The sequence below is a fragment of the Camelus dromedarius genome, chromosome 9, assembly GCF_036321535.1.
Source record: "Camelus dromedarius isolate mCamDro1 chromosome 9, mCamDro1.pat, whole genome shotgun sequence".
NCBI classification, from domain to species: Eukaryota; Metazoa; Chordata; class Mammalia; order Artiodactyla; family Camelidae; genus Camelus; species Camelus dromedarius.
In genome coordinates, this window is record NC_087444.1 from 21,104,756 (window position 1) to 21,131,758 (window position 27,003).

General features: G+C 41.4%; 1 protein-coding gene across 2 annotated transcripts in view; it reads left to right on the forward strand.

The window, feature by feature from the left end:
* The first annotated feature begins 11,704 nt into the window (after positions 1-11,704).
* Positions 11,705-27,003, forward strand: part of TTF2 (transcription termination factor 2) — a 47,948-nt gene continuing 32,649 nt past the window's right edge. For both annotated transcript variants that reach the window (XR_004138795.2, XM_010980692.3), the window contains exons 1-8: positions 11,705-11,800; positions 11,881-11,983; positions 13,867-13,953; positions 20,854-20,920; positions 21,946-22,947; positions 23,276-23,390; positions 23,743-23,922; positions 25,845-25,972. Coding sequence is in view for 1 of the 2 variants with exons in the window: in XM_010980692.3 (XP_010978994.2) it covers positions 11,773-11,800; positions 11,881-11,983; positions 13,867-13,953; positions 20,854-20,920; positions 21,946-22,947; positions 23,276-23,390; positions 23,743-23,922; positions 25,845-25,972 (1,710 nt within the window). In the remaining variant the exon portion in view is untranslated. The remainder of the gene's footprint in view (positions 11,801-11,880; positions 11,984-13,866; positions 13,954-20,853; positions 20,921-21,945; positions 22,948-23,275; positions 23,391-23,742; positions 23,923-25,844; positions 25,973-27,003) is intronic.

Below are 27,003 nucleotides of genomic sequence, written 5' to 3' on the forward strand. Positions count from 1 at the left end.
AGGCTCATTGGGACCGCACAATGATGGGTGCTTCTTTTCTCCCATGCTCTCTGAGTGCTGATTGGCTCTACAAAGGGGAGACGAATTCGGGCTGGAGGAGCAGGAGACCCCTTTGCACTCCTCGCCTGGGTTCCCACAGATTTCCATCCAGCTCAGAGCATGATGATTGAGTAGTTGCCCTGTGCTGCCTTGTGATGCTGTTCAAACAGACACACAAGAGTGTGTTTCTGTATGATCTCCCGTGACTAAAGGCAGATGCTGTGAGCTCTCGTCTGTCTTTGGGGAATCTTTGTATTGTTTACCGGTCTGTCCGACAGCAGCTATTTGCACCATGCAACTAGCAGCAGGAAATCATTTCAAGAGTCTTCTGTTCTCAATACCCAAGATACGACCGGCCTAATAAAACAATGCAAGTTATCAGAATAGCCTTTATTTCCTATGTGGGGGCCACAAAACCTTCTAGCCCTACAACTGACAAATGGGGATGCTGGTGCGAAAGGCATCGCTATTGAAGCAAAAACTCGAGCAGCGTTACAGGAGACTGAAGGGGCTGTGGGCTGGCCGTAGCTTCCATGTTGAACGTGGGTTACTGGATATGGCTAGTGTTGGCTCCAACACACACACCTCTAAATTCCTTGCTTGAGATCTTGTTCTTGATGGAAGGAAAGTATTCAGTATAGTATTAGGTATGAATTATTCAAATCCAGTAAAATAGGAAACTTCTCACCTGGCAACAGGCCAAATGCAATTGTGATATTTCATAACCCTTCTCCACACACACAAAAATAGTCAACATATCAGTCCTCATAAGGAGTAAGCTGCAGTGAGATAAAATTGAGGCTGCTAACTACTCCTTCTTAGAGTCTTCCAGGGTGACCTTTTGGTCTTTTTAGATGGTATGTCCAATGAGCACTTCCACCAATTTAAGTCAGGAATGTGAGATCTGGATTTGGACTGCTTTAGGTTCAGCTCCTGATGACATCGCTCACTGGCTGGGTCACCTTTGGCAGTTAATCTCTTTGCCCACTTCCCTCGTCCATCAAATGGAGGGACTATCCATTGCTTCAGAGGGTTTGTTGTAGGGATTAAATGAGACGTGCATGTAAGGAAGTTAGAACTCATAAATGTTAGACGTCATTACCATGATTGACAAACTGGCCATATTAATCCTTTCTGCTCCTGAAGAGGCTACCAGTTACCTGCATTTTGCCTCCTAGTTTTTAACACAGTAGTGGAGAGACAGGGTATGGAAATGAAAGGCAAGCCTGGGCTTTGCCACAAAGTGGGATCCTTGCTTGGGTCCACAGTCCAGGAGACTCACTTCAGGAAAGAGAAGTGTAAAAGTTCAGGAAAGAGTCAGGATATCGTAGTAACGTGGACAGAGAAGTGTTTAGAGAAAATTGTCTGAGTGCTTTACAGGTTAAATGAGAAGTCAGTGTAGTTTAGTCCAGGAGTTCCGAGTGAAGATATGCAAATAGAGTGGAATCAGTGGGAAATGAAGTCACCAGAGACTCTTATACTGAGATACTTTATACCTGTATTAATTAGCTCGTTCAATTTACATGTAGATTTGAGTGCAAATGGCACATTTGGAAAACAAATGTTATGGCAGGTAGCAAACAATTAGCTTGGAAATTTGTATTAGTCTGCTCAGGCTGCCATAACAAAACACCATCAACTGGGTGGCTTAAACAATGGAAATTTATTTTCTCACAGCTCTGGAGACTGGGAAGTCCCAGATCAAGGTGCCAGGTGATTGGCATGGACCTTCTTCCCGGCCTGTAGACTGTCAGCTTCTCACTGTGTCCTTGTGTGATGGAGAGAGACAGAGACTGGGGGAGGGAGGGAGGTCAGAGAGAGGCTCTCTGGTGTCTCTTCTTAAGAGGACACTAATGCCATCATGAGGGCCCCACCTTCATGACCTCATCTAAACTGAATTATCTCCCAACAGCCCCATCTCCAAATACCATCACATTGGGAAGTCAGGGCTTCATCATATGAACTTGGGGCGGGGGGTAATTTGGCCCATAGCAGAACTGACCATGTAATGAATGAACTGCACTGTGGTTTGCCCTGTATCTGTGCTCTTTATGCATGTTTACATGGTTCAGATGGAATAAATTGAGTGCTACATGTTGGTATTTTTTATTGTACTTACACACTCATGGGTAGGGTACACAACTTAAAAGCAAAACCATTCAAGCCTGCAGAATTTCCCCACCTACCACTTAGCTGTGCTTCAGCTCTTCCATCAGAAACCGGTGATTACTAAAGGGGCAGGAATTGTGTCATCACGGAAAAAGTTTAAGGATGAAAAGAATCTGCTCAATGCAGAGCTGTGAGTGCGAAGACAAAGAACCCGGAAGATCATCCTCCACAGCCAATCATTAATGCTGCTTTTGTCTCCCCTGGACCAAAGGAGAAGGGTGGAGGGTTGGAGGAAGGAGCAGTGGGGAAAGTAGGAGAAAAAGAGGACTGGGAGAGAAGACATGGGTAATAAGCATAAGAATGAGAAAGCAGAAATAAAAGCCACAAACTACAGAAAGAAGAACCTTACAGCCCCTGCCCCACCCACCCAAGCTCTTCTCTCTGGCTCAGGTGGGTCTCTTGATGCCCTGGCCCAGGTGCCAGCAGCTTCTGTGAGAAGAGAGAAGACTGCGAGCTTGCAGGAAGAAACCCCTCCGATGCCTGGAGAGGCAGCAAGCCCTCCAGCGTGAGGTAAGGCTCACTGTCTCTCTGGAAGAGCAGAGAGTGTAAGTTCTGTCTACTGTGGGTGGAGACAGGTCTGTCGGCTCCCACTTAGAGTAAGGTGGAAGCCAGTCCAGGCAAGGGAGCGTGAGAAAGTACTGAAGAATAACTGAAGAGAGAGGACCAGCTAGATCTTTTGAAGGGGGTGTCCTAGGCTTCCCAGGAAGGCTGCCTCAGATCTTCATCAAAAGAGTTATTAACCCTTCTTCTCATTGTTGGACCGAGGCAAATTCCTCACTTTGAACTACCCAGCCTTCATTCAAATGTGTGTAAACCTTGAAAGAAGACCAAGAGGGAGAGGGAGAGGGTGGCAGACTAGATAAGTGAGAAGTGACAGATGCTGAGAGGCCAAATGACAGAACAGGAGGTGGTGTGACTGAATGAATCACCAGCCCAGTGCCTTTGCCCTGAAGAACCACATCCCCCTGTGGCTTCTAGGCTCCTTCCTGTGTTGCTCACCAAGAGGAAAAATCAACCAGATCAACCTCACTTCCTTTTCTGCTATGCTTTGCTGGCTGGGAAATCACAGGGCAGTTATAGAGAGCGGGTGTGAGCCACAGCGAGGCATCTGAATAAGAAGGAGCAACGTGGCATTAATGAGAGTCCATGCCTGACTGAATGACCATATCCAAAGCATGATGACCAAGGCACCATGTTTACCTGGAAGAGACCTCTCCAGGGTGTGCTAATGGGTCTACCCCAGTCAGCATTTTTACTGGCAACTTGGATGAAGTCAAAGCGAGCAGGCTTGTCAAGTGCTCACTCGACACAGAGTCAGGAGATGACATTAACAAGTCAGCTGACAGAAACAAGATTCAAAGAGATCTAGACAGGTTAGAATGATGGATCAAAACTAACAGGATGAAAGCTAGAATTCATAGTTAAGTTCAGGCAATTAGAAGCACCAGGTAAGGGAGGCTTGAGTTCATGTGTGATAATGAAAGCAGTGGTTTTGGTTGATTGAACTCTTGATATAAATTACTAGCATGACGTATTTGTTAGAGAAGAGAGAGGAAAAGATTTCTGTAGCTTTATACTGCATTTATAAAGTGGTCATATCCAAAATAAAGGAGATAATTATCCCACATCATTCTTCCTATTGAGTTCTATTTGAGATGCCTCGAATTAAGCAGAAATTCATTGAAAAATGCTGGTGAGGGGATCTGGAGAGGAGAGAAGTAATTGAAGCGGTTGGAGCAGTTTCCCTGAGGAATGAGAACCCAGGTGGAGTATGGGGAGGATGAGATCATCATATTCAAATATTTGAAAGTGACATTGAAAAAATTGTGTATTATGTGTAACTCCAGATGGTAAGTGGAAGTTTCAGACAGAAGGATTTCTACTCAATACACATTAGAATTAATTGACATTTTGAGATACCCAAGTAGAGAACTTGCTGTGACCCGAAGTTTCTATGCTGAATCCATCACGGATGATGGGGAGGGGACGGGGAGGACACACTGGGTGACTTTCAGGTCCCTTCCACTCTATGGTTTAATTTATTTCACTTAAAAGGTATGTAGTGAATTTCTGTGCCCCGTGTATATAGTGCAAATCAGAAGCTGCTCTCTTGGCATCTACATATATTATCAACGGAGGAGACAGACAAGCAACAGGTGAACCGACAACGCGCTACCAGCAAAATGTTGTACAGAAAGCAAGCAGGGAGCTGAGGCAGAGCGCTGAGGAAGGACCTCCGTTAGGTAAGTGGTCAGGGAAAGCCTCACTGATGGGATATTTAAGTGAGACCTGAAGGTTGAGGAACGAGGCTTTTAAAGAACTAGGAAAAGGGGGGGTGGAGGGTGGGAAGGGATAGATTGGGATTTCAAAATTGTAGCATAGATAAACAAGATTACACTGTATAGCACAGGGAAATATACATAAAATGTTATGATAACTCACAGAGAAAAAAATGTGCCAATGAGTGTGTATATGTCCATGAATGACTGAAAAATTGTGCTGAACACTGGAATTTGACACAATTTACAACACAACATTGTAAAATGATTATAAATCAATAAAAAATGTTTAAAAAAAAAAAAAAAGAACTAGGAAAAGCATCCTCAGTGGAAAGCACAACATGGACAGAGGCCCCCTTGAGGTAAGGCCAAGCTGGGCGCACTGAGGAGGGGAACCGATCAGGGTGGCTGGAGCGCAGGGAGCCAGGAGCAGAGGTGAGAGGGAGAAGCGGCCAGGGCCAGATCACATGGGGCCCTGTGTGAACAAAGATGAAGCCTGAAACCTTTTTCCAAGTTTGACAGAAAGCCAACGAAGGGTTTTAAGCAAGGAGTAACAGAATCTGATTCATGCTATTCAAAGGCTGATGTGTTCTTTAAGACCGTTTTTGTACTGAAAAAAATAGCAGAAAACAGAGGCTGTTCCAACATGGATGGACCTAGAGATGATCATACTAAGAGAAGTAAGTCAGACAGAGAAAGACAGCTATCATATGATGTCATTTAAATGTGGAATCTAAAAAAATGACACAAATGAACTTATTTACAAAACAAAGAGACTCACAGACATAGACAACAAACTAATGGTTACCAATGGGAAAGGGGGAGGGAGAGATAAATTGGGAGTTTGGGATTAGCAGATACAAGCGACTAGGTACAGAATAGATAAACAACAAGTTCCTACTGTATAGCACAGGAAACTTTATTCAATGGCTTTTAGTGACTTGTAATGAAAAATAATATGAAAAAGAATATGTGTGTGTATATATACATACATATATATATATATATAAATGAATCACTATGCTGTACACCAGAAACTAATGCAACATTGTAAATCAACTATACCTCAATTTTTTTAAATTTACAAACAAACAAACAGAAGCTATTCTGTTCCAGCCCCTAGGTTAACTCCGAAGGGACGTGTATGGAGAACTGGCCAGAACTCTGCCAGAGTTTCTTCAGTCCTCAAGATCCCAGCATCTAGGGAGACTCTAAACATCATGGCAAAAGTCTTTGGAGCACTGGGCAGTTTATTCGTTCTCAGCTTGAGAACCTGGCATCTACCCTGTGTCATTTGCTGCCTTCCAGAAGAAACGCAACTCAGGGTGACTGCCAGCAAACAAGTATACAGCCATGAGAGGCCTTGAGACTCCAGGTTACCTCACTTCTAAAGAGGCAAGGGTTTTAGAAAACAAGTGAGAAGTGTCCTTGCTTTCTAGTAATATTTGGAATTGGAGTTGAGCATAAGGTCAGAATTAAGCAAAATAACTAGAGTAGAGTTAAGGGAAAAGAGATCTTGCTATAAAATTGAAATTAGCTACCAAAAAAGGGAATGAAAGGAATTAAGAATATAAAAGAATGGATTAATTACAGGAATGTCAGGATTATATAGCTAAACTGAGAACAAAGCAAGTTTAAGAGATGCTTAGTGAGGTGTGGAGATGTCAGTCCTACAACTGCTTTACCTGACAGTGTAATAACGTTGCATGCTGTGTAGAAAAACGGGGAAAAGAGAAAAAGGCTACCAATAATCCTACCATCTTAAATAACCATTATTATTATTTTGGTGCCTTTCTTCTGTTATATTTTCCTATGCATCTGCTTTTAATGTCTTATTGGATTTTTTTTATTAAGTCATAAGAGCAATACATGTTAACTTGTGGAAAATGAAAACTACCCTCATCTCCCAACTCAGCCTCTCAGAGGTATCTGAATGGAATGTAGTCTTAAAAGTTAATAGTTTGTTGTGGTTAAAAATATTTTTCATATGACTGTAACTGCAGCATGTGTGCAATTTTGTTACTGAACAGTCTACAAACATTAACGTTATACATTACTATTTCTTTGATCTCCTTGAGTTAATAACAGTGTCATTTTTGCTTGGGTTTTAGTTTTAAGTTTCATACAAACCTTTAAAGGAAGAAAAACCTTTCAAGACAATTAAAAAAGAGGAAGATGATGGCTAATGAGCACATGAAAAGGAGCTCATTATCAACAGTCATTGGGAAATGCACATTCAAGCCAAGATGAGGGGACAGGTATAGCTCAAGTGGTAGAGTGCATGCTTAGCATGCATGAAGTCCTGGATTCAACCCCCAGAACCTCCATTAAAAAATAAGTAAACCTAATTACCTCCCCCACGCCCAGATTTTTTTTAAAAAGAAAAAAAGAGAAGTAAAATAAATAATTAAAATAAGTAATAAATAAAATAAATGAAACCACTTCACAGCTGCTAGAATGACTGTAATAAAAAAAAGATAGACAATAACAAGTGTTGGTAAGGATGTGGAGAACCTACAACATTTATACATTGCTCGTGGGAATATAAAATGATACAGCCACTTTGGAAAATAGCTTGTTAATTCCTTAAAAAGTTATACGTAGACTTACCACCTGACCAGCCATTCCTCTTCTAGGTATCTAACCAAGAAGAATGAAAACAAATGTCAACATAAAGTCTTGTTAATCTTCATAACAACATTATTCCTAATAACCCCAAAGAGAAAAGAATCTAAATGTATATCAGCTGGTGATAAATACAATGGAATACTATTCAGCAATAAAAAGAACGAAACACTGATACACGATACAACATGAATAAGCCTCAAAAACGTTATGCTAAATGAAAGAAGACAGAGGCAATAGACTACATATTGTGTACTTCATTCATACGAAGTGCCCCAAAAAGGCAAATTTATAAATGCAGAAAGCAGATCAGTAGCTGCCTTGGTGCTGGGGGTGTTAGTGGTGATGGACCACACACGGGTTTGAGGGAAGTTTTGGGTGTGACGGAAATGTTCTAAAACTAGATTGCGATGATGTTTGCACAGCTTTCTAAATTTACCAAAAAAGTACCAAATTGTACACTTATCAGAAAAGAAAAATGGAGTAAGAGGGCCTGTTTTGAAGCATTTGGGGGATATTTTAAGACCAGTAAAATTTGGAATGTAATACAAAATATTGGTACAACAAAAGAATTTGTAAAGTCTCTTCACTTTTCCAATTATAACTAGATTTGTCCTTATTATAGTCTCATCCTGACTGTGCCTTTGTCAAAGAGCAAGTTTAAAATGATCATATATTTGAAAGGCACAAAATAAAATGAAATTGAATTACCATTTCATATGGTTAAATAGAAAGAATGAAAACGGCAGAAGAGGTGGGCCTTGTGTTAGGTTTTTAATGTTAATATGCTGCCACCTAGTGGTCATTTATAGAATGGCAGGACTTGGCTCGTAGGTTTGTTTTTTTCTTTTTTCTTTTTTTTTTTTTTTAATTGAAGTATAGTCAGTTACAATATGTCAATTTTTGGTACACAGCATAATGTTTCAATCATACATATATACACGCATATATTCCTTTTCATATTCTATTTCATTATAGGTTACTACAAGATATTGAATGTAGTTCCCCGTGCTATACAGAAATTTGTTTTTTTAATCTATTTTATATATAGTAGTTAGGATTTGCAAATTTTTTTTATCTTGGATTTGTTGAGCCACGTCTGTATGACACAAATATCTGAATGCTTGGCTATGTGTAGGTTAAACATCTGAATGAATCACTGAATAATTTATGCTTCATAAAAATACTGTGGTGGCAAGCACTGGATTGGGAGTTCCTCCAAAACAGCTTCTAGTTCCTGATCTGTATCAGCTTTGTGACTTTGGGCCAGGAAAAGATTAATTTGTTGGTTTCAAAGTCCAAGGAGAGGCTCTGTAAAGAAATGGCTAAGAGCACGGCCTTGGGGCAAACTCCTTAACTACTCTAAACTTTGGTATCCTGTTGTTTAAAATGGGGATAAGAGAATACCCGCTGCCAGGGCAGCTGTGAGAATTACATGTAAGAATGCATGTAAAATAGTCATTTCAGGATACACCTCAGCGTTAGGCTACTGTGATGGTTCCCTTTAGTGACCATGTGCCTTATGGGGGGAAAAATCTTTTATCTATTATTTAAAATTAGTAACCCCTCCCCACCCCACCCCAAAGCAATGAACAAAAACCCAGAGGGACATAATTTCGGAAAACAAAATATACTTAGATCCTCAGCTAATTGGAAAAACACATTTGAACAATTTAATTTTCAAAATAATGAGTAAATGTAAAGGTTGCATAGAACTGGAAATCTTACAAATAACTTGAAACTTGGACTTGCTGATTGTTTTAAAACGATACAGACAGCGATAGGGATGTTCAGGGGCGACTCTTCTGACACTCTCATCACCAATATCCTAGTCTGGCAGGTTTAATATATGCCAGCCAGCACAAATGCTGACCAGATGAAATACAGCTGTTTCATTTCCCCAAGAATTAAAATGAGCGTTTGAACCACTCTGGATTTTATTCAGAGAACCAGTCGGCTTGAAGATTAAAACCAACTAAAATTAAAGAGTTTCTGCTGTTTCGCTCCTTCACCCATTAATTTCCTTAGGATGTCAAAACATCTAGATTTTGCTTTCCATGTAAATGTTTTGGCATTGCGTATACATTGTATCTTTGTTTTTAATAGCTTTATTGAAGGATAATTTAGACACTACAGAATTCGCCTATTCAAAGTGCACAGTTCCCTGAGTCTTAGTAAACGTATATACAGTTGTGCAGCCATTACCACAGTCCAGTTTTAGAACAATTCCATCACATACTTTACATTTGACCAGCCTCATGCAGAAAGAATTTATTGGCTCATTAACTTGTGGATTTAAACCATCGTTGAGCTCTAAGACTGAGTCTAGGCATTCGTTTTGAATAAATCATGTTTTAAAGAAAAACAGACTCAACTTTACTCAAAATAGCACATTCTCCAAAGGGCTTTCCAGGGGTCTGCAGGCTAATTAAAGATATGAATTAAAGATAAGTTAATATATGTGTATATTTTGAAAAGTATATACTGTATCACTCACTATAGTTTATGCCAATATTATGGCCACCTTTCACAAAGTACTTGTTTGTTTTTTCAGCCTTATGAATGTGATTAGATAGAATAAACCCTCCAGAGCTTAAGTATTTTGTTCTAGGACATCCTGAATTGATGGAGGAAATGTTTACCCCTCTCTGTGACTTGGCTGCGCATGCTTTCATGGCGTGGCACCTGAGATACAGGCTTGAATGCTTGCAGAGGAAGAGATTCTTCCTTAATGGGATATTTAAGAGGCCCTGATTTTGTCTTTTTGTTTCAAAAAGATATTTTTCAAGAAATAAGTAAATTATCATGCCCTTTGTCCTGCAAGTCCAGTATTCATGGTCTACTTTTCCCCATACAGCATTTATTAAATATGTGCATAAAAATCTCTCAGTGTGAGAGTTACAATCTATTATAAACTGTAATACTGAAAATGCCTGTTATTTGTTTCCTTTTTGCTCCTTTTCTATCTTTAAGTTTATCTATAGGTGTTCCAGAGGGGACAGTTATGTATAAGCCAACTCCACTTTGCTTCCAGACACATCTTACAGGTCTAGTCCTACAGAGTTTACGGCTAACTCCACTCATCTTGACATTTAAATACTATTTTACATTGTTTTTTTTTTTTTTGTACGTTGTTATTTAAGTGTTCAGTATATGCTAGTTCAGTCTCCTCCAAATACTGAGCAAGCTCTTTGTGGTTAGAATAGTTGTTTTCAACTTTGTGTATGAATGAATTTTATATTTCTCAACCACCTAGGCTTCGCACTGGGCATACAAAAAGCTAAAAGCTATTTAGTAAATACTTTTTAAATAAATGACACCTCAGGTTTCTCACCCCTCCTTTGGCTCCTATATGACATTTACATTTATCATAGAGCCCAAATTTCCTAGAACTTGAAGATTTTCTGTCCTCCTCTGTCTGTAAGTACAGTTGCACATGCCACACCATATGTCTGGACATATGTTCCTCAATAGTTGTAATATGAAGCCATCTCTCTTGCAATAAGTCTTTGATTGCTATTGCTCTTTTTGTTGACTAATAGATCTGATTATAATTTCAAATAGTCCCCTTTCTTTTAACTTCATCCTCGGTTTTTAATATTACAAAAGCATACTAGTAGAAAAACTCTGACAATAAAAACGTACAAAATAAAACTTTCACTAAAGGTAATCTTTTTCTCCCCTGTTGTTTCCACTTTGACACTTCTAACTCAGGTCTCCTACACTGAGCGCCTAGAGAACGAACATTCAGAACAAACAGGAGGCACCTGCGCGGTCCCCTGGGCATCTGTCTGCAGATCGTCCACTCACTAATTCTGTGATCTTGGGTGAGTTACTCAAATTTTTATGAGTCTCGGGGTCCTTAAAATGCTGCCCCTCTCACCAGGGTGTCAAGAGAGACGTGTACGGGTAAGCACTTTGTGTCATGGGGTCCCAGAGAAGCCCTTATGCCTGCTCTATGACAAACTTTGTTCACTGCACAGCTTTAAAGGATACCGCATCAGCCCTCACCTGCACCCCAACTCGCCCCCGCTCCCACCGCCCCAGCACTGCAAATCCAGTAGCTGCTCCTGCGGTGGCCTCCCCTCCCAGTGGCCGAGCGCGGCAGCAAAGCGCCCACCAGCGCCAGGCCCCTGCTCGCAGATGACCGCGGAGCTCCAGGCGCTCTCGGCGGAGAAGGGAGCCTTTTTTGCAGAGCTCGTCTCTGCAGTTTGTAACACCTGCAGCCTCTAGGGCCATCTCGAGATCTTAAAAGAATGCAAGCTAGACTCGCCCCGCTCACGGTCCTGCTCTTTGCTCTTCCAGGACCTACAAAGCAACTCTCCCCTCGGCCCGGAAGTCCCACCAGCCTCCAAACCCTACTCCAGCCTCAGCCACACCCCACCAGCCAAAGGCCAGGTTTCTCCCACCCACTCGCCTCTTATTTGATTTTGGCGCGCCCCAAGCCTGAAAGCGGCTGTGATTGGTTGGAGGTGAGCAAACTTCCCGTCTGATTGGCTGATGATAGGGCGGGGATGGCTACGGCCGCGGCGGTGGATTATGGGGGTTAAGGCTACAGGAGGTGGGTGGTGATTGGTTCCTGAATGATGAGGGCGGAGTAAAAGGCGGAAGCCGGCTTTGAGGGTGGGGTGGTTTCGGGGGAGAGGAAAAAAGGAGCGGGATGGAAGCAGTTAGGTGTCCCGAGCACGGTAGGAGGTCAGCGTCCCAGGGTCCCTTGGGGGTCTGTCCATCTAGCGTGGCGTAATCGTTGTGGACCTTCTCTCCTCAGGGACCTTATGCTTCCTGAAGACTGGCGTCCGCCATGGCCCGAATAAAGGAAAGAGCTTCTACGTGTGCCGGGCGGACACGTGCAGCTTCGTGCGGGCCACCGAGTAGGTCTCGAGCTGGGCACGGTTCCCTGCGACCGCGCGCGGCCTCCCGGGGAAGTCGCGGCTCCCCGCTGCCTGGCGCCACAAGGACTGGGAGAGCTGGGAGCTAGGGCCCTTGGCATGTTCGGGAGACGCTCCGCTACTGCTTGCTGTGTGACCCAAGGCTGGTTACCTTCCCTCTCTGGGCCCCCAATTTCCTCACCAATAAAATGGAGGATCGGCTACCTTTGGATACTTCTAGCCCATTCCGGTTCTGGGTTTCTCTTCAACCGTCATGCTTTGACGACTTCCTTCTCCTGCTCTGACGTTACCCACTACCCCATTTAAGTGAGGACATACAGGCATAGCAGAAAATAACTGGCCCTAGTTTTGCACTAGTTTTAGGCCAAACTGGTTTTTAAATATTTGAGATTAAAACATTCTGGTAGTCATCTTATCAGCCCCTTTAAAAAAATAGGGTTCTCTGCATTTAAGTGGTGAGACTTATAATGGAAATAAACAAGTTACTTTAGGGATTAAAGCAGAAGCAATAGCACAAATCTGATTCAGCACTCTAGTTTTTACCAAACTGAAAGCTGAGACCCGGAAATATTAAGCACCTTTGAAGTCAGGAAAGTTAATACTGTTCTCGTAAAGTTTTGTTAATGTTTTCACAGTACCAGGTGTCCACAGTCTCTAGTGATATTTTAAACTGTCACATCATTATGTATTTTTTCCTGCTTTCTACTGAAGTTGGTAGAGAAAAGGTATTTTTCTTCATAACGTATAGGGCACATAATGGATATCAGTACTAGAAAATGCAGTATTTTTTCAGCATGTATATTAACTTCTCATGTTTCCCCCACATGATTTAGATTACTTGTATTTCTATGATTTGAAACTAAGTGGGAGATTTTTACCCTTTTTCAGATTTACAAGATAAGTTTTTAGAGAAAATATTTTCTTAGTCTTCCAATAAGTTGTTTTTTCATTTGAAATTACTAGGATCTAGATTAATTAAATACGAAATGACTTTATTTAAATCAGTGTTAAATCTTAAAATAGATGAGACCAAACAAAAATACTCAAGCTGTCAACAACATATCATTGTCAGATTTACTATTTACTCTAATTTCTTTTCTACAGAGCTTCTTAGGTTTAGTACCTAGCTCAGGTTTTTATGAAACATGAAAGCATGTTCAGAATTAAACATTAATGGAAGCATAAGATCGGGCTTTAAATGAAAAGAAACATGCCCTTAAGTAAAGTACCATTTATAAAAACGTACTGCTCTACAAAACTAGTACAATTATGTTTCACTTGAAAATGGTTATTTGATAAATTTGACCTATTTGGAATATGTCTGGTAGGCAGAATATAAGCAAAAAGAAAGAAAATGCTACAGATCACCTTCACTCAAACCTCAAATGTTACACATAAATTTTTTCAGAGTAAGAAGTTAGAAGGGAGGAGTTAAAAGCTTATACCAAGCTAGCATGAAGCAAGTTAGGAGAATTTGTTGCTAGAGTAGGTATGTGAACAACACTGAGTGACAGCTAACAGGTTATTAAAGGAAAAAGGATGATGGCAGAACCTGGGGAGAATTCCCAGCCTGGAGGTATCACAGTGTAGTCGTCATATAGCACAGCATAATTTTAAACTTTTGAGTCATCAGGAAAAAGATACATTTATTGTCATACTTTATATGGGGGAGTGAGAAAAGATGAAAATTGGGCTCTTTCCCCAGAGGTATGCATGTGGATTTAAAAGTGTGTGGGGTTTACAAAGCCAGTGGAAGTCATACATGGACCCTTAAGTTTAAAATCCATCTTTTGAATTTAATTTTAGGACACCGACCTCTATTCTTTGCCTCCTAAAACAAAATTTCAATTTTTTTTTTTCTCCAGCATTCCTGTCTCACATTGTTTATTGCATGAGGACGTTGTGGTAGAGCTTCAGGGTCTGTCTCTACCACAGGGCAAGAAAGAATACAGGTAAGTGTCCAAAAGAACATCTCAGTGTATTTGTTTTTTTTCTTCCTTTGCCTGGAAGAGTTACAGTCGGGTGGTTTCTTGGATTGACTATTCTCTAAAAGTCATTCATAAATGGATGGTGTTTCTATATGTATTGAATGTCTTCTGGGCTGTTACTTCCTAACCACTAAGCAGCTGGTTAATCTGAGAAGCCTGACCTCTGGTTAATTTCCAGATAAACTCTCCGCCTCCCTCCCTCTCCAGCTCTCCAGTAGCCAGTAACCTCAGTCCACCAGCAGTCATTCACTTGCACTAACTTGTCAACTTTCACATTCTGGTAGTAGAATGAGGTGATGTCTAAAAATGTCTTTTTCAAGATTGGCTATTCAAGGTCCTTTATATTTCCGTATAAAATGCAGAATCAGCTTTTAAAATTTCCTCAGAAAAACCTCTCTGGGATTACATTGAATCTATATGGGCCAATCTGGGGAGAACTGACATCAGTGTTGATCTTCCAGTCCATGAGCGTGGTGTATTTATTTATGACTTTTAAAATTTCTTTCAGCACTGTTGAATAGTTTTCATTATAACCCTTTTGGTTAAGTTTAGTCCTCAGCATTTCTGTTTTTTGACCTTGTTATAAACGGATTTTTTTTTTAATAATTTTTTTGGGCGGGGAGGAGGTAATTAGGTTCATTTATTTATTTACTTTTAGAGGAGGTACTGGGGATTGAACCCAAGACCTCATGCATGCTAAGCATGCGCTTTACCACTTGAGCTATACTCTCCCCTGCGACCCTGTTATAAATGGAATTTTTAAATAATTCACTTTTCTGTTGTTTTCTGCTAGTACAGTGTGGCCGGTAAGCCTCTAGTGCATGAAGTTAGGATGTCCTGACACCTAAAACCATTTATATATGACTGGGGGACCTGTATCATATAGAAATATTGTCTGCGTGGTAGGAAGTCCCTGAAGAGTTTTTGATTCGATTTGCAATAATAATAGAATGGGGCGGGGGAGAAGAACTAGGGAAGTTAGATTAGGAAGTGAAGGCAGTGGAGGCAAGGAGCCCACTGAGATAATAGCTACTAATGAATGCCTACTATGTGGCATAGTCATTACCTCTTGTCTTCACAGAATCTGCTGTGATAGGTTTCAGTACCCCTGTTTTACACACAGGTGAGGAAACATTTAGAGAAGTTAGAAAAGGGATCAATCCCAGGTCCCATGGTTATGGTGTGACATCACTGGGATTCCAGCCTCGGTCTGACTGCAGGCACACCCACCGTCTCTAAGTGAAAGATGGGTTTGGATCGAGGCCAGGGCGGTGGAGTTGGGGGCAGGCAGACTGGAGAATGCTTGCCGAAAGAGAATTGATGAGGCAAATTTCCTGGTAGGACATTTACGCATGGTCCTTCCTCCATTTATTCCCCTGGGATAGTGATCACAGCGGCCCCCACTTCCCTGGGTTTTGAGGGTTCAGTGAGGTCATGTGTGTGATGCCCTTAGCCTGGCATTTGGCACGTGGTCAGTGCTCAGGACATGGTTGCTAAGGTGGGGTTTATGGGTGATGAGTTTACCATTAAGCAAGACAAGGAAGGGAAGGTAACATCAGTAGAGGACTGAGATGTGTGGCTTACAGGTAGAGCTGTGGATATATTGTGTCTTATGTATATCTGAAACCAGCTAGAAAAATGAGTGTGCAGCTCTGAAAAAAGGTCTAGGCTGAAGGTAGAATTTTGAGAACTTGTCTTTAATGTTCTTCATACTAGGTAGATGAGCCAGAGAGGTGATCATTATTCTAAAATAGTAAAAGCAGGGGATGGTATAGCTCAGTGGTAGAGCACATGCTTAGCATGCATGAGGTCCTGGGTTCAGTCCCCAGTACCTTCATTAAATAAATAAATAAATAAATAAATAAATAAATAAATAAATAAATAAACCTGATAAAAAAAAAACAACAAAACAAAACAAAAAAATAGAAAAAGGATGCTAAATGTATTTCTTTTAGCCCAAATCTAGAACACTTAGTAAGAGGTACTTACTAAAGCTTTAAAAGGTTGTTTTAGGACAAGTAAAATGTAGTTCTATAACACACAAAACAAAACAGAAGAAAAAACCCAACGAGTACCTTGATAGGCGGTACAGGCTGGAAACTTAAGCAGAAGTAGGTCATGTTTCTATGGATGATGACCTTCTGAGCAGACAGTAGGGCCTCTCGCCAGAACCCCTACTCTGGAGAATGACGTCAGGGAGTACAGCCTTTCCTTCCCTTCAACTAGGTTTTCTTCTCAAGAACTTAAAGTACTTTACATCTTTGAATTACTATCATTATGTTTAACGTGTAACCTAGCTAGGAGATGGGTAGCAGTGTAATGGAGGGGAGGTATACACTGAAGTAAGACTAAGGTGTCCATTTTTCTTACTTTGGAGTGAAGCTGCTTTTGTGTGCAGTTCTCTAACTTAAACACCAGGTGGTACCACTCACCAGCATTTGACGGACCCTTTGGCCAAGACCCTCTGTTTATGGGCAGTGAAGAAAACCATGATGGCCTCTCAGTAGAACCAGAGGGAAGAACTCTTGCCCTGATGTAAATGATGTGGTGCGTGTTGATACACAAATGTTGGACATTATCATCCGGCTCCTGAGTTCATGTTCTCTTTCAGTCTCTCTCCCTCTCTCTCTCTCTCAACTTTTATTCTCAAGGATACGCGGTCAAAATAGATGGAAATATTCTTTTGTCTGTCGAGTAAAACAAGCTTTAGTTCTTTAAGTAACTGGTTGGGGTGGGATGCTCAGAGTACTTCATGTTTGATAACACTTGGATCTTTGCATGTCTGGGAAGCTCCTTGTGTGGTTGGTTACTGAGTCAAATTGGCATGCAGATTACCTAACCCAACCATGATTGTCTAAGATGATGACATAGAGGTATCTGGGTGTGAGCCAGACCCATGCAGTAGGACCTCCGGCCTCACCAGCCCATGAAGAAGCCCACTCAATAAAGCCAGTGCTTTCACTGGGTGCTGTAGAGTGTCACGCACTGAGCTATACAAAAGTCATCCTTGGAGGAAGAGGATATTGGCCCTTTATAATATGCATAGCAATTACTTTTCCCAGTTTGCCTTTTGTGTTACAATTTTGCCTATAATATTTTTACTATATGAAAGTTTAGTACTTTTATGTAGTCAAATTACTAAATCCTTTATCTCTCAGCCGCAGGACTTTGTCATTCTCCTTTCGCTTTAGGATTGCAAAAATATTCACCTCTGTGTTTTTCCTAGAACATTTACAGTTTTGTTTTTTTACGTTTTCATTTTGTTCCATCTTGAGTTTTTGTGTCAAAGAATGAAGTAGAAATGTAGCTGTATGTTTTTCCATTGCTGCCTATAAAGAAGTGAACCCTTACTCCTAAGGGCCCTGTGGCACAGTTGGGGTAAGAGTTAGACATACGAAGATCGACAAGCAGTTGGATTCGCACGTGTTAGAATGCAAAATTGGGTGTGGTCAAGTGCCAGATGCTTCTGTGACTGTAAGACCTAGAGTAAGAGGTTAAGGCTGATGAAGGTTACGGAGAAAATGGAGGAATTGAGACTTGAACTTGGCCTTGAATGACCGCTACTGATTTCTTCATCATTATTGCTCATAGCCTATGTCCTGGAAAATAATTCATGAACATACTACAGAAATTATGCTCTTTTTTATACGAATCAATGTTTGGTTTCTCTATGAGAATGTATTTCCACTGCTTTCTCTGTTGATTTTACAATTTAGTAAACATAACAAATTTTTTATCCTAAAAACAGAGAAGCCCATCCAGACTGATTTTAATAAAGACATGAGTGGAAGCATTTTGAGCACCGTACCTTGCATACAGTAAATGCTCAGAATGTATTGTTTTCTTCCCCCTTTTTCCAAATCTTACCCTTCTCCTGAAAGTCTCTGAGGCTTGGGTTTTAAAATAGATTCTATTTATAAAACGTTCTTTCAGTGAAGATTTCAAGTACTTGATACACTTTAAACAACAGCAGCAGTTTTGTCTTATTTCCATAAGTAACAGGACTCCCTAAAAGTAGCTGGTACTTTTAATTTTTGTGCATTCAAAGCATTTCAGAAATTTGTCGAACTCTGTGTTCAATATAGTGGCCTATTGCAGTAAGAAGAATTAAGGAGACTAATAAATGTTTTTAAAACTTGTGAGCATGAATGGGAAAATTGTGAGTTTGTATGAGAGTGACTGGTCCTGTTTTCTTTTTAAAGTGAGTTTTATGGAATACTTACTTGTCCATTTGGGGCTTGTTATCTTTGCTTCTGTCCCAGTGAAGTAATGGCATCGAGCAGTCAAGACCTGCTCAGGATTCTTTTTTTTTTTTTTTAACATTTTTTTATTGATTTATAATCATTTTACAATGTTGTGCTCAGGATTGTTTTTGAGTTAGGACTCAGCCTGCTATGATTCATGTTGTAGATCACGGGACTAATTGAAGAAGTTCAAAAAAGAGCAAGAAATTAAATGGAAAAAAAGCACAAGAAAGGAATTAATGCGGGGAGAATGGAATTTAATGAGTTAGAAAGCAACAAAAGGAGAACTAATAAATAAAATCCAGAAGCTAATTGATGAAGAAAAGCAGAGAAGGCCATAATACACATAGTACGAGATACAGAAAGTTGCCCTACAGATATATTAAAATACATGTGAAATGACATATACAAGAGGTTATTCACTGTGATATTGCTTTTAATAGGAAAGGATTGGAAGCAATCAGACTATCCATCAAGAGGGGTCTGGTTACATAAATAATGAAACATCCTTATAGTGGAAAACTGTGGCTATGTAAAAAAACTATGCAGCTGTAAAAAAAAAAAAGAAAAAAAATATATATACACATACACACACATGAGGAAGTCCTTTATGTGTATGTTTTTATAAAAAAGTCTCCAAGACATATTAAGGAGGAGAAAAAAAAAGCAAACAAGCAGTTAGTAATATATATACTATGGTATCCATTTGAGTAGAAAAGGAAGAAATAAAATATATTGATCTGAATATGCATTAAAAATATCTGGAAAGGCGAACAAAAAACCAATAGAAATGGTTACGTCAGGGAATGTGAAGTGAGCAGACAGGGAAGGAGGTAATTTTCAGTGCCATTGCATACTTTCTGATTGAATATATTACCTATTTATTTTGAACATTTATTTTACTTTCTTACAGTTTATTTTCTTCTTTGGAGGTGGGGAGGTAATTAGGTTTACTTATTTATTTTTTTTAATGGAGGTGCTAGGGATTGAACCCAGGACCTCAGGCATGCTAAGTAAGCATGCTCTCTACCACTGAGCTATACCCTCCCCCCCAAGTGTATTACCCATTTAAACACTCAAATTATGCATTGTAAAAGCTCTTATTTAACTGATTAAATGTTTTTGAGGAGTCATTTGGGGTAAGGGAAAAATCAGCTGGTTCTGTTTAATACAACAGTACTTAACTATTATGTACAAAGGGCGAGGCATAGTTAAGAATGAAGAAATCAAATATAGTGATTGACTTCTAGTTGCTGAATATATAGCTGGGCACACAGGCCGATACCAGTGTAATACAACCAAATACAACAAAAACACAGAAGCAGTACGATGGATGAACAGGGCAAGGAATGTGGGAAAACCGTGCAAAGGAAGTATGTCTTGAACTGGCTGTTGAGGGCCCTGTTGGACTTTGAGAGCTGGTGATGGGGGGAGATGGTGGGCAAACAGGGATAAGAGGACATCCTTTGGATGGAGGGTGGTACACATGCAAAGTCTGGTAGGATGGAGAGTGCATGGCTTAGTTTGGGAATGGCACAGTGTAGCCATTTCTGCATAGCTGGAGTGTAGGTAGTGTTTGTGTGAGCAGGAACTGTCTTGCACTGGGATGTAAGTCTGTATTAGTCTTTTTTTGTTTTAATGGAACATTGGAAATATATACAAAAGTAGACAGGGTAGAATAATGCAGCACATGAGCTTCACCAGTCACCAACTCACGGCTAATCTTGTTCCATATATACCCTACCCACTCCACCGCCCAACTCCTGCCGTATTTTGAAACAGATCCCAGATAGTGTCATTGTTCAGTAAATATTTCAGTCTGTTGCTCTAAAAGGTATGGACTCTCTTTTTTTAACCAATTGTGTACAGACTTCTGGTAGATTCATAAATGTTATAAATAGTTTATTTTCTTGTAGCTTTTGTTATTTTACTTAAGTCAGGATCCAAATAAGGCCCACAAATTGCTGTTGATTGATATGTCTTTTAAGTCTCATAAGTAGGTCCCTGCCACCAATCTTTTTTTCTCCCTTGTGATTTCCTTGTTAAAGGACTGAAGGTATTGTCTTATTGCATTTCCCACTCTGAAGACTTTACAGACTATATCGCCATGGTCTAGTTTTATGTGTTCCTCTGTTGTTTATATTTCCGGTGAATTGGTAATTGGATCCAGAGGTTTGACCAGAGTCGGGTTAGTTCTTGTTTGTTTTGATTTGGCATATTTGGTTTTTTTGTTTGTTTTTTTTTTTTTTTTACTTTATAGATTATATTATGGCTCCCCATTAGGGACACATAATGTCTGGTTATCTCCTTTTTTCTGATTTTAGGAGCCTTTACTGATCAGTGTTTCCATTTCAGTCTTTCTGTAGAGTTAAAAGAGTAAATCTAGGCATGCCCTCTGGTTACCATGACATCTGTATTCTATCACTTCTCAGCCCTCATAAATATCCTGTGCTGTGTGTGCAGTAAAGAATTACTACATACGAGAGTCATTGGTTTCAGGTGACCTTTCAAAACCAGTATCAGATGGTTGTAAGATGTTTTCTTGGACTAAAAACAAATAGATCTCTGGTTTTAATGGATTTTCACAACCTTGGTTTTTTTGTGTGTTTTGCCTCATTAGATTGTTCTTCCGGTGCGTCAGAAGTAAGGCCGAGGGGAAGCGGTGGTGTGGAAGCCTCCCATGGCAGGTAGGGCTGCTCGTCTGTTTTCAAACCTGACTCTGCTTAACCTGCGGCATCCCCAGAAGGGAGCCTGACATCCAGTATAAACTGGTTGGTCTTCATCATAGTGTCTCTGAAAGACAGTTCTTTCTTTCTTTTTTTTCTTTTTTTTTTGGTGGATGGGGGAGGTAATTAGGTTTGTTTGTTTGTTTGCTTATATATTTATTTATTTAATGGAGGCACTGGGGATTGAACCCAGGACCTCGTGCATGCTAAGCACATGCTCTACCACTGAGCTGTACCCTCCCCCTACAACTGTTCTTTTCTTTAAGCAAGGCAGACCCTGTTGGGACTTTTAATTCAAAGGACTATTTGGTTACATTCGAGAATTAATTATTTGCCTCCTGTTTCACTAAATGTTTTTTGAGGTCTTAAATTTAGTCAGTATCTCCTATTTAGGGAAAAATTTAAATTTACTTGACTAACTTTAGCATCTTGTCATAGACTGATAATCTGCTTGATGTTGGTATAAGCGGAGTATAATTCATAAGCTTCCAGAACTTGAGAACTAGGAGAGACCCTACAGATACCCAGACCGAGGGAGGTCATGAGACTTGTTTTGGTGGAGGGATAGCTTGAACTTCGGATTCTAGATTCCCACGTGAAGGCTTCCTAAAGCCAACTCCAGGCAAGCGCAGGATAGTGTTTGGGTTTGGGGGGAAGTTCATCTTGAGAGAATAGATTTTCATGAAGAGTACACATTGTGGCTGTTGCTATTATAAAAAACACTTTGATTTGGCCACTACTTTTCCTTGAGGCCGGGAAAAGCAGTGATCATGGACAGAGAAGAAGCCAAGCATTTCAAGTGCTGTTAAGAAGCTAATATTTGGTGAGCTTGGCACATAGCCCTCTCTGCAGGGAGAGGTGATCCCAGGGACGTTCAGAAAAATTGGACTGCTTTTACTCTGCTTCCGTTTCCTCTGAAAAAAGGCATTCTAGATGTGAAGGTTGCATCAACGCCTTATATTCACATTAGTTCCTTTGTCTTGTAGGATCCTAATTCCAAAGAACATTCTGTAACCAAAAAATATTCTGTGACCACTGAGTCTCAGCATGTGTTGGAGCCACTGTATCCTTCCAGCCAGCAGAGAAACCCGTTCAAGGTGCTTGACAAGAATCAAGAACCGTCCCTCTGGAAACAGTTCACCCAAGGTGAAGGTGAGGAAAAGACAGCTGATCGGAAACAACAGGAAAAGGGAGATCTGCTCTTGGATCCAAAGAAGGAGCGGAAGCCTGAATCTAACTGCTGGAGGGAGAAAGATCTCTCACCTGGCCTGGCGGTAAAGGAAAAGCAACCTGTAGTTCAGGAGAAGCCGCAAGGGGAGAAAACGGTGTTTCGGGGTGAAGCAAAGGAGACTGAAGGGACCCATGAAAGAAACCTTTTAGAAGTTCAGTCCAGACAGGTCCATGGGAGTGAGCCGAGAAAGCCGTCTGTGTCTCCTCTGGAGTCAGATGGGGAGAGTCATTACGCCCAAAAAGAATCAGAACCTCTGAGGGAAAAGGAAGCCAGGCCTCGAATTGTTCACCATCACGACCCAGTAAGCCAGCCCCTGCTTGGGGGACAACTCAGCAAGGAGCACCCCAAGACCTGGGAGACTAGAGAAACAAGGGCGAAGGACGACCCAAGCGTGCAGACCCTCCAGAGGAGGCCGCCCCAGGGCCATTGTCCGGCGCCGTCGGAGACCCGCGATGTGTCTGCTCCGAAGGAACCAGCCCCTCAGCCTGCACCACCGGCCGCAGGGCGTCCCCGGGGGGAGAGGCCAGATGCTGACACTAGCAGTGACAGCAAGGAAGATGACGCTGTTTCCGTGTCCTCTAAGCCGGGGAGCCCCTTGCTCTTTGACCTGACTCCAGACTCGCAGAGGAAGGAGAATCTTAAATTCCCTGGTCAAAGCGTGCAGAGAAACACTGTCTTGGGTGTTTCCAAGAAGGGAGAACCTTCAGACCCAGCGGCCCAACGTGTGTACCTCACAACACAACTGAAACAGAAGAAGGTAACTACTGCTGATCTATGTCTTGTTTGTAAGGTCAGCATGTTGCTTGCTGTAAGCAGATTAAGGGACATCACAAACACGCCAGATATATTAACGTGAGAAAGGTTTTATAGGTGGATGTCTAGTTTCTGCCTTTTTCTATGTTTATATTTTCAGGATTGGTAAGTGAGCTGCGTTTAAAAAAGAAAAAAAGATTCAGGTTTTCATACATATGGTTAAAAGACCGTGATTTTAGAGTTCTAGCATTTTAGGCTGTTTTAATCTGATCTGAAACTGTCTTTCTAACAACTTGAGAGGAGCCATCCACTTTATAGGATCTGTTTTCCAGAGCACGTTGGCGTCGGTGAACATCCAGGCTCTTCCAGACAAGGGTCAGAAGTTGTTCAAGCAAATTCAGGACTTGGAGGACGCACTCAGTGCCCTGGCCCTCTCCCCAGAGCGAGGTAAAAGGGGATCTGCCCCAGAACTTGGGGTTTGCGTGAGCTTCACGAGACATTTGAGAAGCCATTTCAATAAAGGATATGTGGACTCATTCACCTTTTCCATTTTACTACATGTTTCTGAACCTTCTTATAAGTTATACCTGTGATTTATAAAAACTTTCTCCCATTTCCTGTGGACTCAACTCTTTTTCCCGTTGTTTCAGAAACAGTTTAAATGCTACGCTCTCCAGGAAGAGCCTTCCCCCGCTCATTGGAATAGTGACCCCACCCTCTCTCAACCTCACCTCCCTCATGCATAGAATTCCTTCACTTTTCAGAAATTTAACCTCTTCTCCCCTTGTTTTTTGAGCAGGCCCTAACGAGACGAGTAACACCCAGGTGCCACAACAGAGTAACTTCACCAAAACGACCACTGACCCTCCCCACATGGTGCCTCCCCAGCCCCTGCAGGCCCAAGATCTCCAGCTGGGTCCTCTAGGACTAAAGGCTGCCCGCCAGGAGGCTGCTGGAGGATCTGGTCAGTGCGGTGGAGGTGAGACCCAAGGTGCTGGCCCCGGTGGGAACAGCTCTGCCTGCGAGTTAAATGCTGCCTCGTAGGTGCCTTTGTGCCCGTGCGCAGGGAGAAGTCATCCTGAGCTGCCCGTGTCAGAGAGCTCGTGATGCTCAGCCGAGTTCTTACGCAGCGTCAGTTAGATCTCTGTGAGGGCAGAGACCATATCTGCCGTGTTCTCGGTCCCTGGTCATTCAGCCCGCTGGCTGGTGCACAGGAGTCATCCAGTAAATATTTGTAAGTGAAAACTGGAACTCACATTGTGATGAGGTAGGCAGACCAGCCGACACGTTTGTGTTCTGTGTGTGTGTGTTTGTGTGCACTGATGCAGAGTGAGGAGTATGTGAATGAACCTGATGCCCAGTAGACTCACAGAGAGCTGTGAAGTCCTATTTATTTATTTATTGGGGTTTTTAAATTGAAATATAGTTGATTTACAATGCTGTGTTACTTTCTGGTTTACAGCATAGTGATTCAGTTATTTATATATATATATATAAATATATATAAAAACACACAATGAAATATTACTCAGCCATAAAAAGAATGAAATCATGCCATTTGCAGCAACATGGGTGGACCTAGAGATGATGATCAAAATAAGTGGAGTAAGTCATACAGAGAAAGACAAACAGCATATGGTATCACTTATATGTGGAATCTGAAAAGTGGTATAAATGAACTTACCTAAAAAACAGAAACAGAGTCACAGACATAGAAAACAAATTTATGGTTACCAAAGGGGAAAGAGCCGGGAGGGATAAGTTAGGAGTTGGGGATTAGTAACACTCTATTTAAATGAGTGTTTTCATCTCAACTCTGCAGAAAACAATGAATTCAGAAATAACTGCAGAATGAAGATCCCAGGTAGAGCCTCAGATACATCATATGACCGTTTGGTTTGCCGATGAGGAGACAGGAGCTCGGGTGGGCTGGCAGCAGTGACTAGAAAGGCTGCAGCCATTTTTCTCCCAAGTGCTGCTTGAGACGTAGAGAGGGAAAAGGAAAGAAAGTGCAGAGAAGGAAGGGAGGGGAGATGGTTGAAGAGCAGTGGTCAGCAAGGGGGTGAGGAATAGACATGGTGCCAGGTGAAGCGAAGGGCCCTCTGCCTGGCCCAGGGGCACAGCAGTGGCCACTCAGGACTATTTGGAGAACATTGTTGTGTCACAGCCTCATTCAGTAATCACCACAGTGACCCAGTCGCCTAGAGAAAAATTAAATTACAATAGATTATTAAGGTCAGATGGTATGTAGCATGTTTTGGAAAGAATTCCATTAAAATAGCTTTTCATTTAAAAACATTTTGATATTTAAGTGGTTCATTTTTGTTTGTATAGAAACCTCTTGGATACTTCATTCTTAAACTTGCAGCCAGCTAAGGTGCTTGTGTTTATGAACTGACTTCAGGAGAAGCGCTCTGTGTAGGGGAGGGTGAGTGGTACAGCACAGGCAGCTCGGGACGTGCGCTTCGGGGTCGTCTCCCCCCGTCTGCCTAGACCTCAGCAGACTTCTGGCTCTTCTATTGCTGGCTTTTCTTCTTTGCATCCAACTCTAGGGATCTTTTCTTCCTAAAATTCTGATGGCATTATCTTGGTCTCTGCCACCTCTTCAAAACTGAAAAGGAAATACCAAAAATATTAGGGGTTATCTTTTTTTTTTTAACTTCTACTTTCTAATGGTGTATCCTTTACTAGAGCTCCTGTTAATGTGATTTGAAAAAAAAAAAAACCAGACAGACAAATAGGCAGTTGGGATAAAGGAGTCTGTGAGTCTAGGAGAATCCAGAGACAAGAATTTTTAGACCATACAGGTGCATCACTTGGCAAATAATGAATTGCCTTTTTGCAGCACTGGCCAGAACGTAATCCTTGCAACACCTTTAGGTAACCTCTATTTGTATGCAGGCCCTATGAACCAAGATCGCCTCCATGCGGTATGGAAGATCACAAGCGAGGCCATTGATGAGCTGCATCGGTCACTTGAGTCGCGTCCTGGGGAGACAGTGGTGGCAGAGGATCCAGCTGGGTTGAAGGTGAGCCAGGAAGGCCCCCAGGCAGAGGGTCCGGTAGCAGAGTCCCAGCGCCCACAAGGAGGGGGGCCAGCTGCTGTGAACGCACCCACCAGAGTGTCACTGTAATGTACCCTTTCTATAGGTGACATGGAGTGGCTTCCCTCACGGTATCTTCTTTTTCTCTGCTTAGCAGTGAGAAGAAAAAACAACACTTTTTTTTTTAATTGAAGTATAGTCGATTTGCAATGTTGCATTACTTTCTGGTATACAGCATAGTAATTCACATTTATCTTCCTTTTCATATTCTTTTTCATTATAGGTTATTACAAGATAGTGAATAGAGTTCCCTGTGCTCTACAGTAGGACCTTGTTGTTTATCTTTTTTGTATATAGTAAACACTTTGCTTTTTCATGAAGTTGTAAAGTTACTTATGTCCAGAGCAGTAACAGATCCATTTGCTGAGCTTTGGTAGGTGCCCCACGGATGCAAAGTTGCTGCACTACATGAACTAGTTGGGGTGAAAGTGTGTGTACAAGAAACATTTGTAAGACAGTTAGAAAATGACTTATGACAGACAGAGAATGTGTGGTATCACGTGCTACAGACTGCAGACAGAGTACAAAAGGGATTTGAAATAAAGGGAAAAATACTCTTTAAGTCAACAATCATTTGTGCCTTAAAGAAAATGGAAGCTTAAAGATAGAGGGGATAGAAACCAAACACTCCAGTTAGAGGGGGTGGAGGTCGGAGGGAAGTTACAGAGGTTGGTATTAGTAAGGGATGATCAAGTGACATCAGTCCCTGAGCTGGGAGCAGCACGTGACATAGCTAAGCAGGCGGAGTCCCTCACTGTGGGGCCTGGCATTGTCCAGGGAACTTAGATTGGAATAGCTGAAGAGATATTATGGAATCACTGCAGAATTTTGAGCAAGGATGTTTTATGAGGGTTATTTATGTCACAGAGTACAAGATAAACTGGAGTAAGGAAAGACGCGATGGGGGAACCCCAGTTAAAGGGCTATTAATTTATGACTAGCAGTGCAGACTGGGA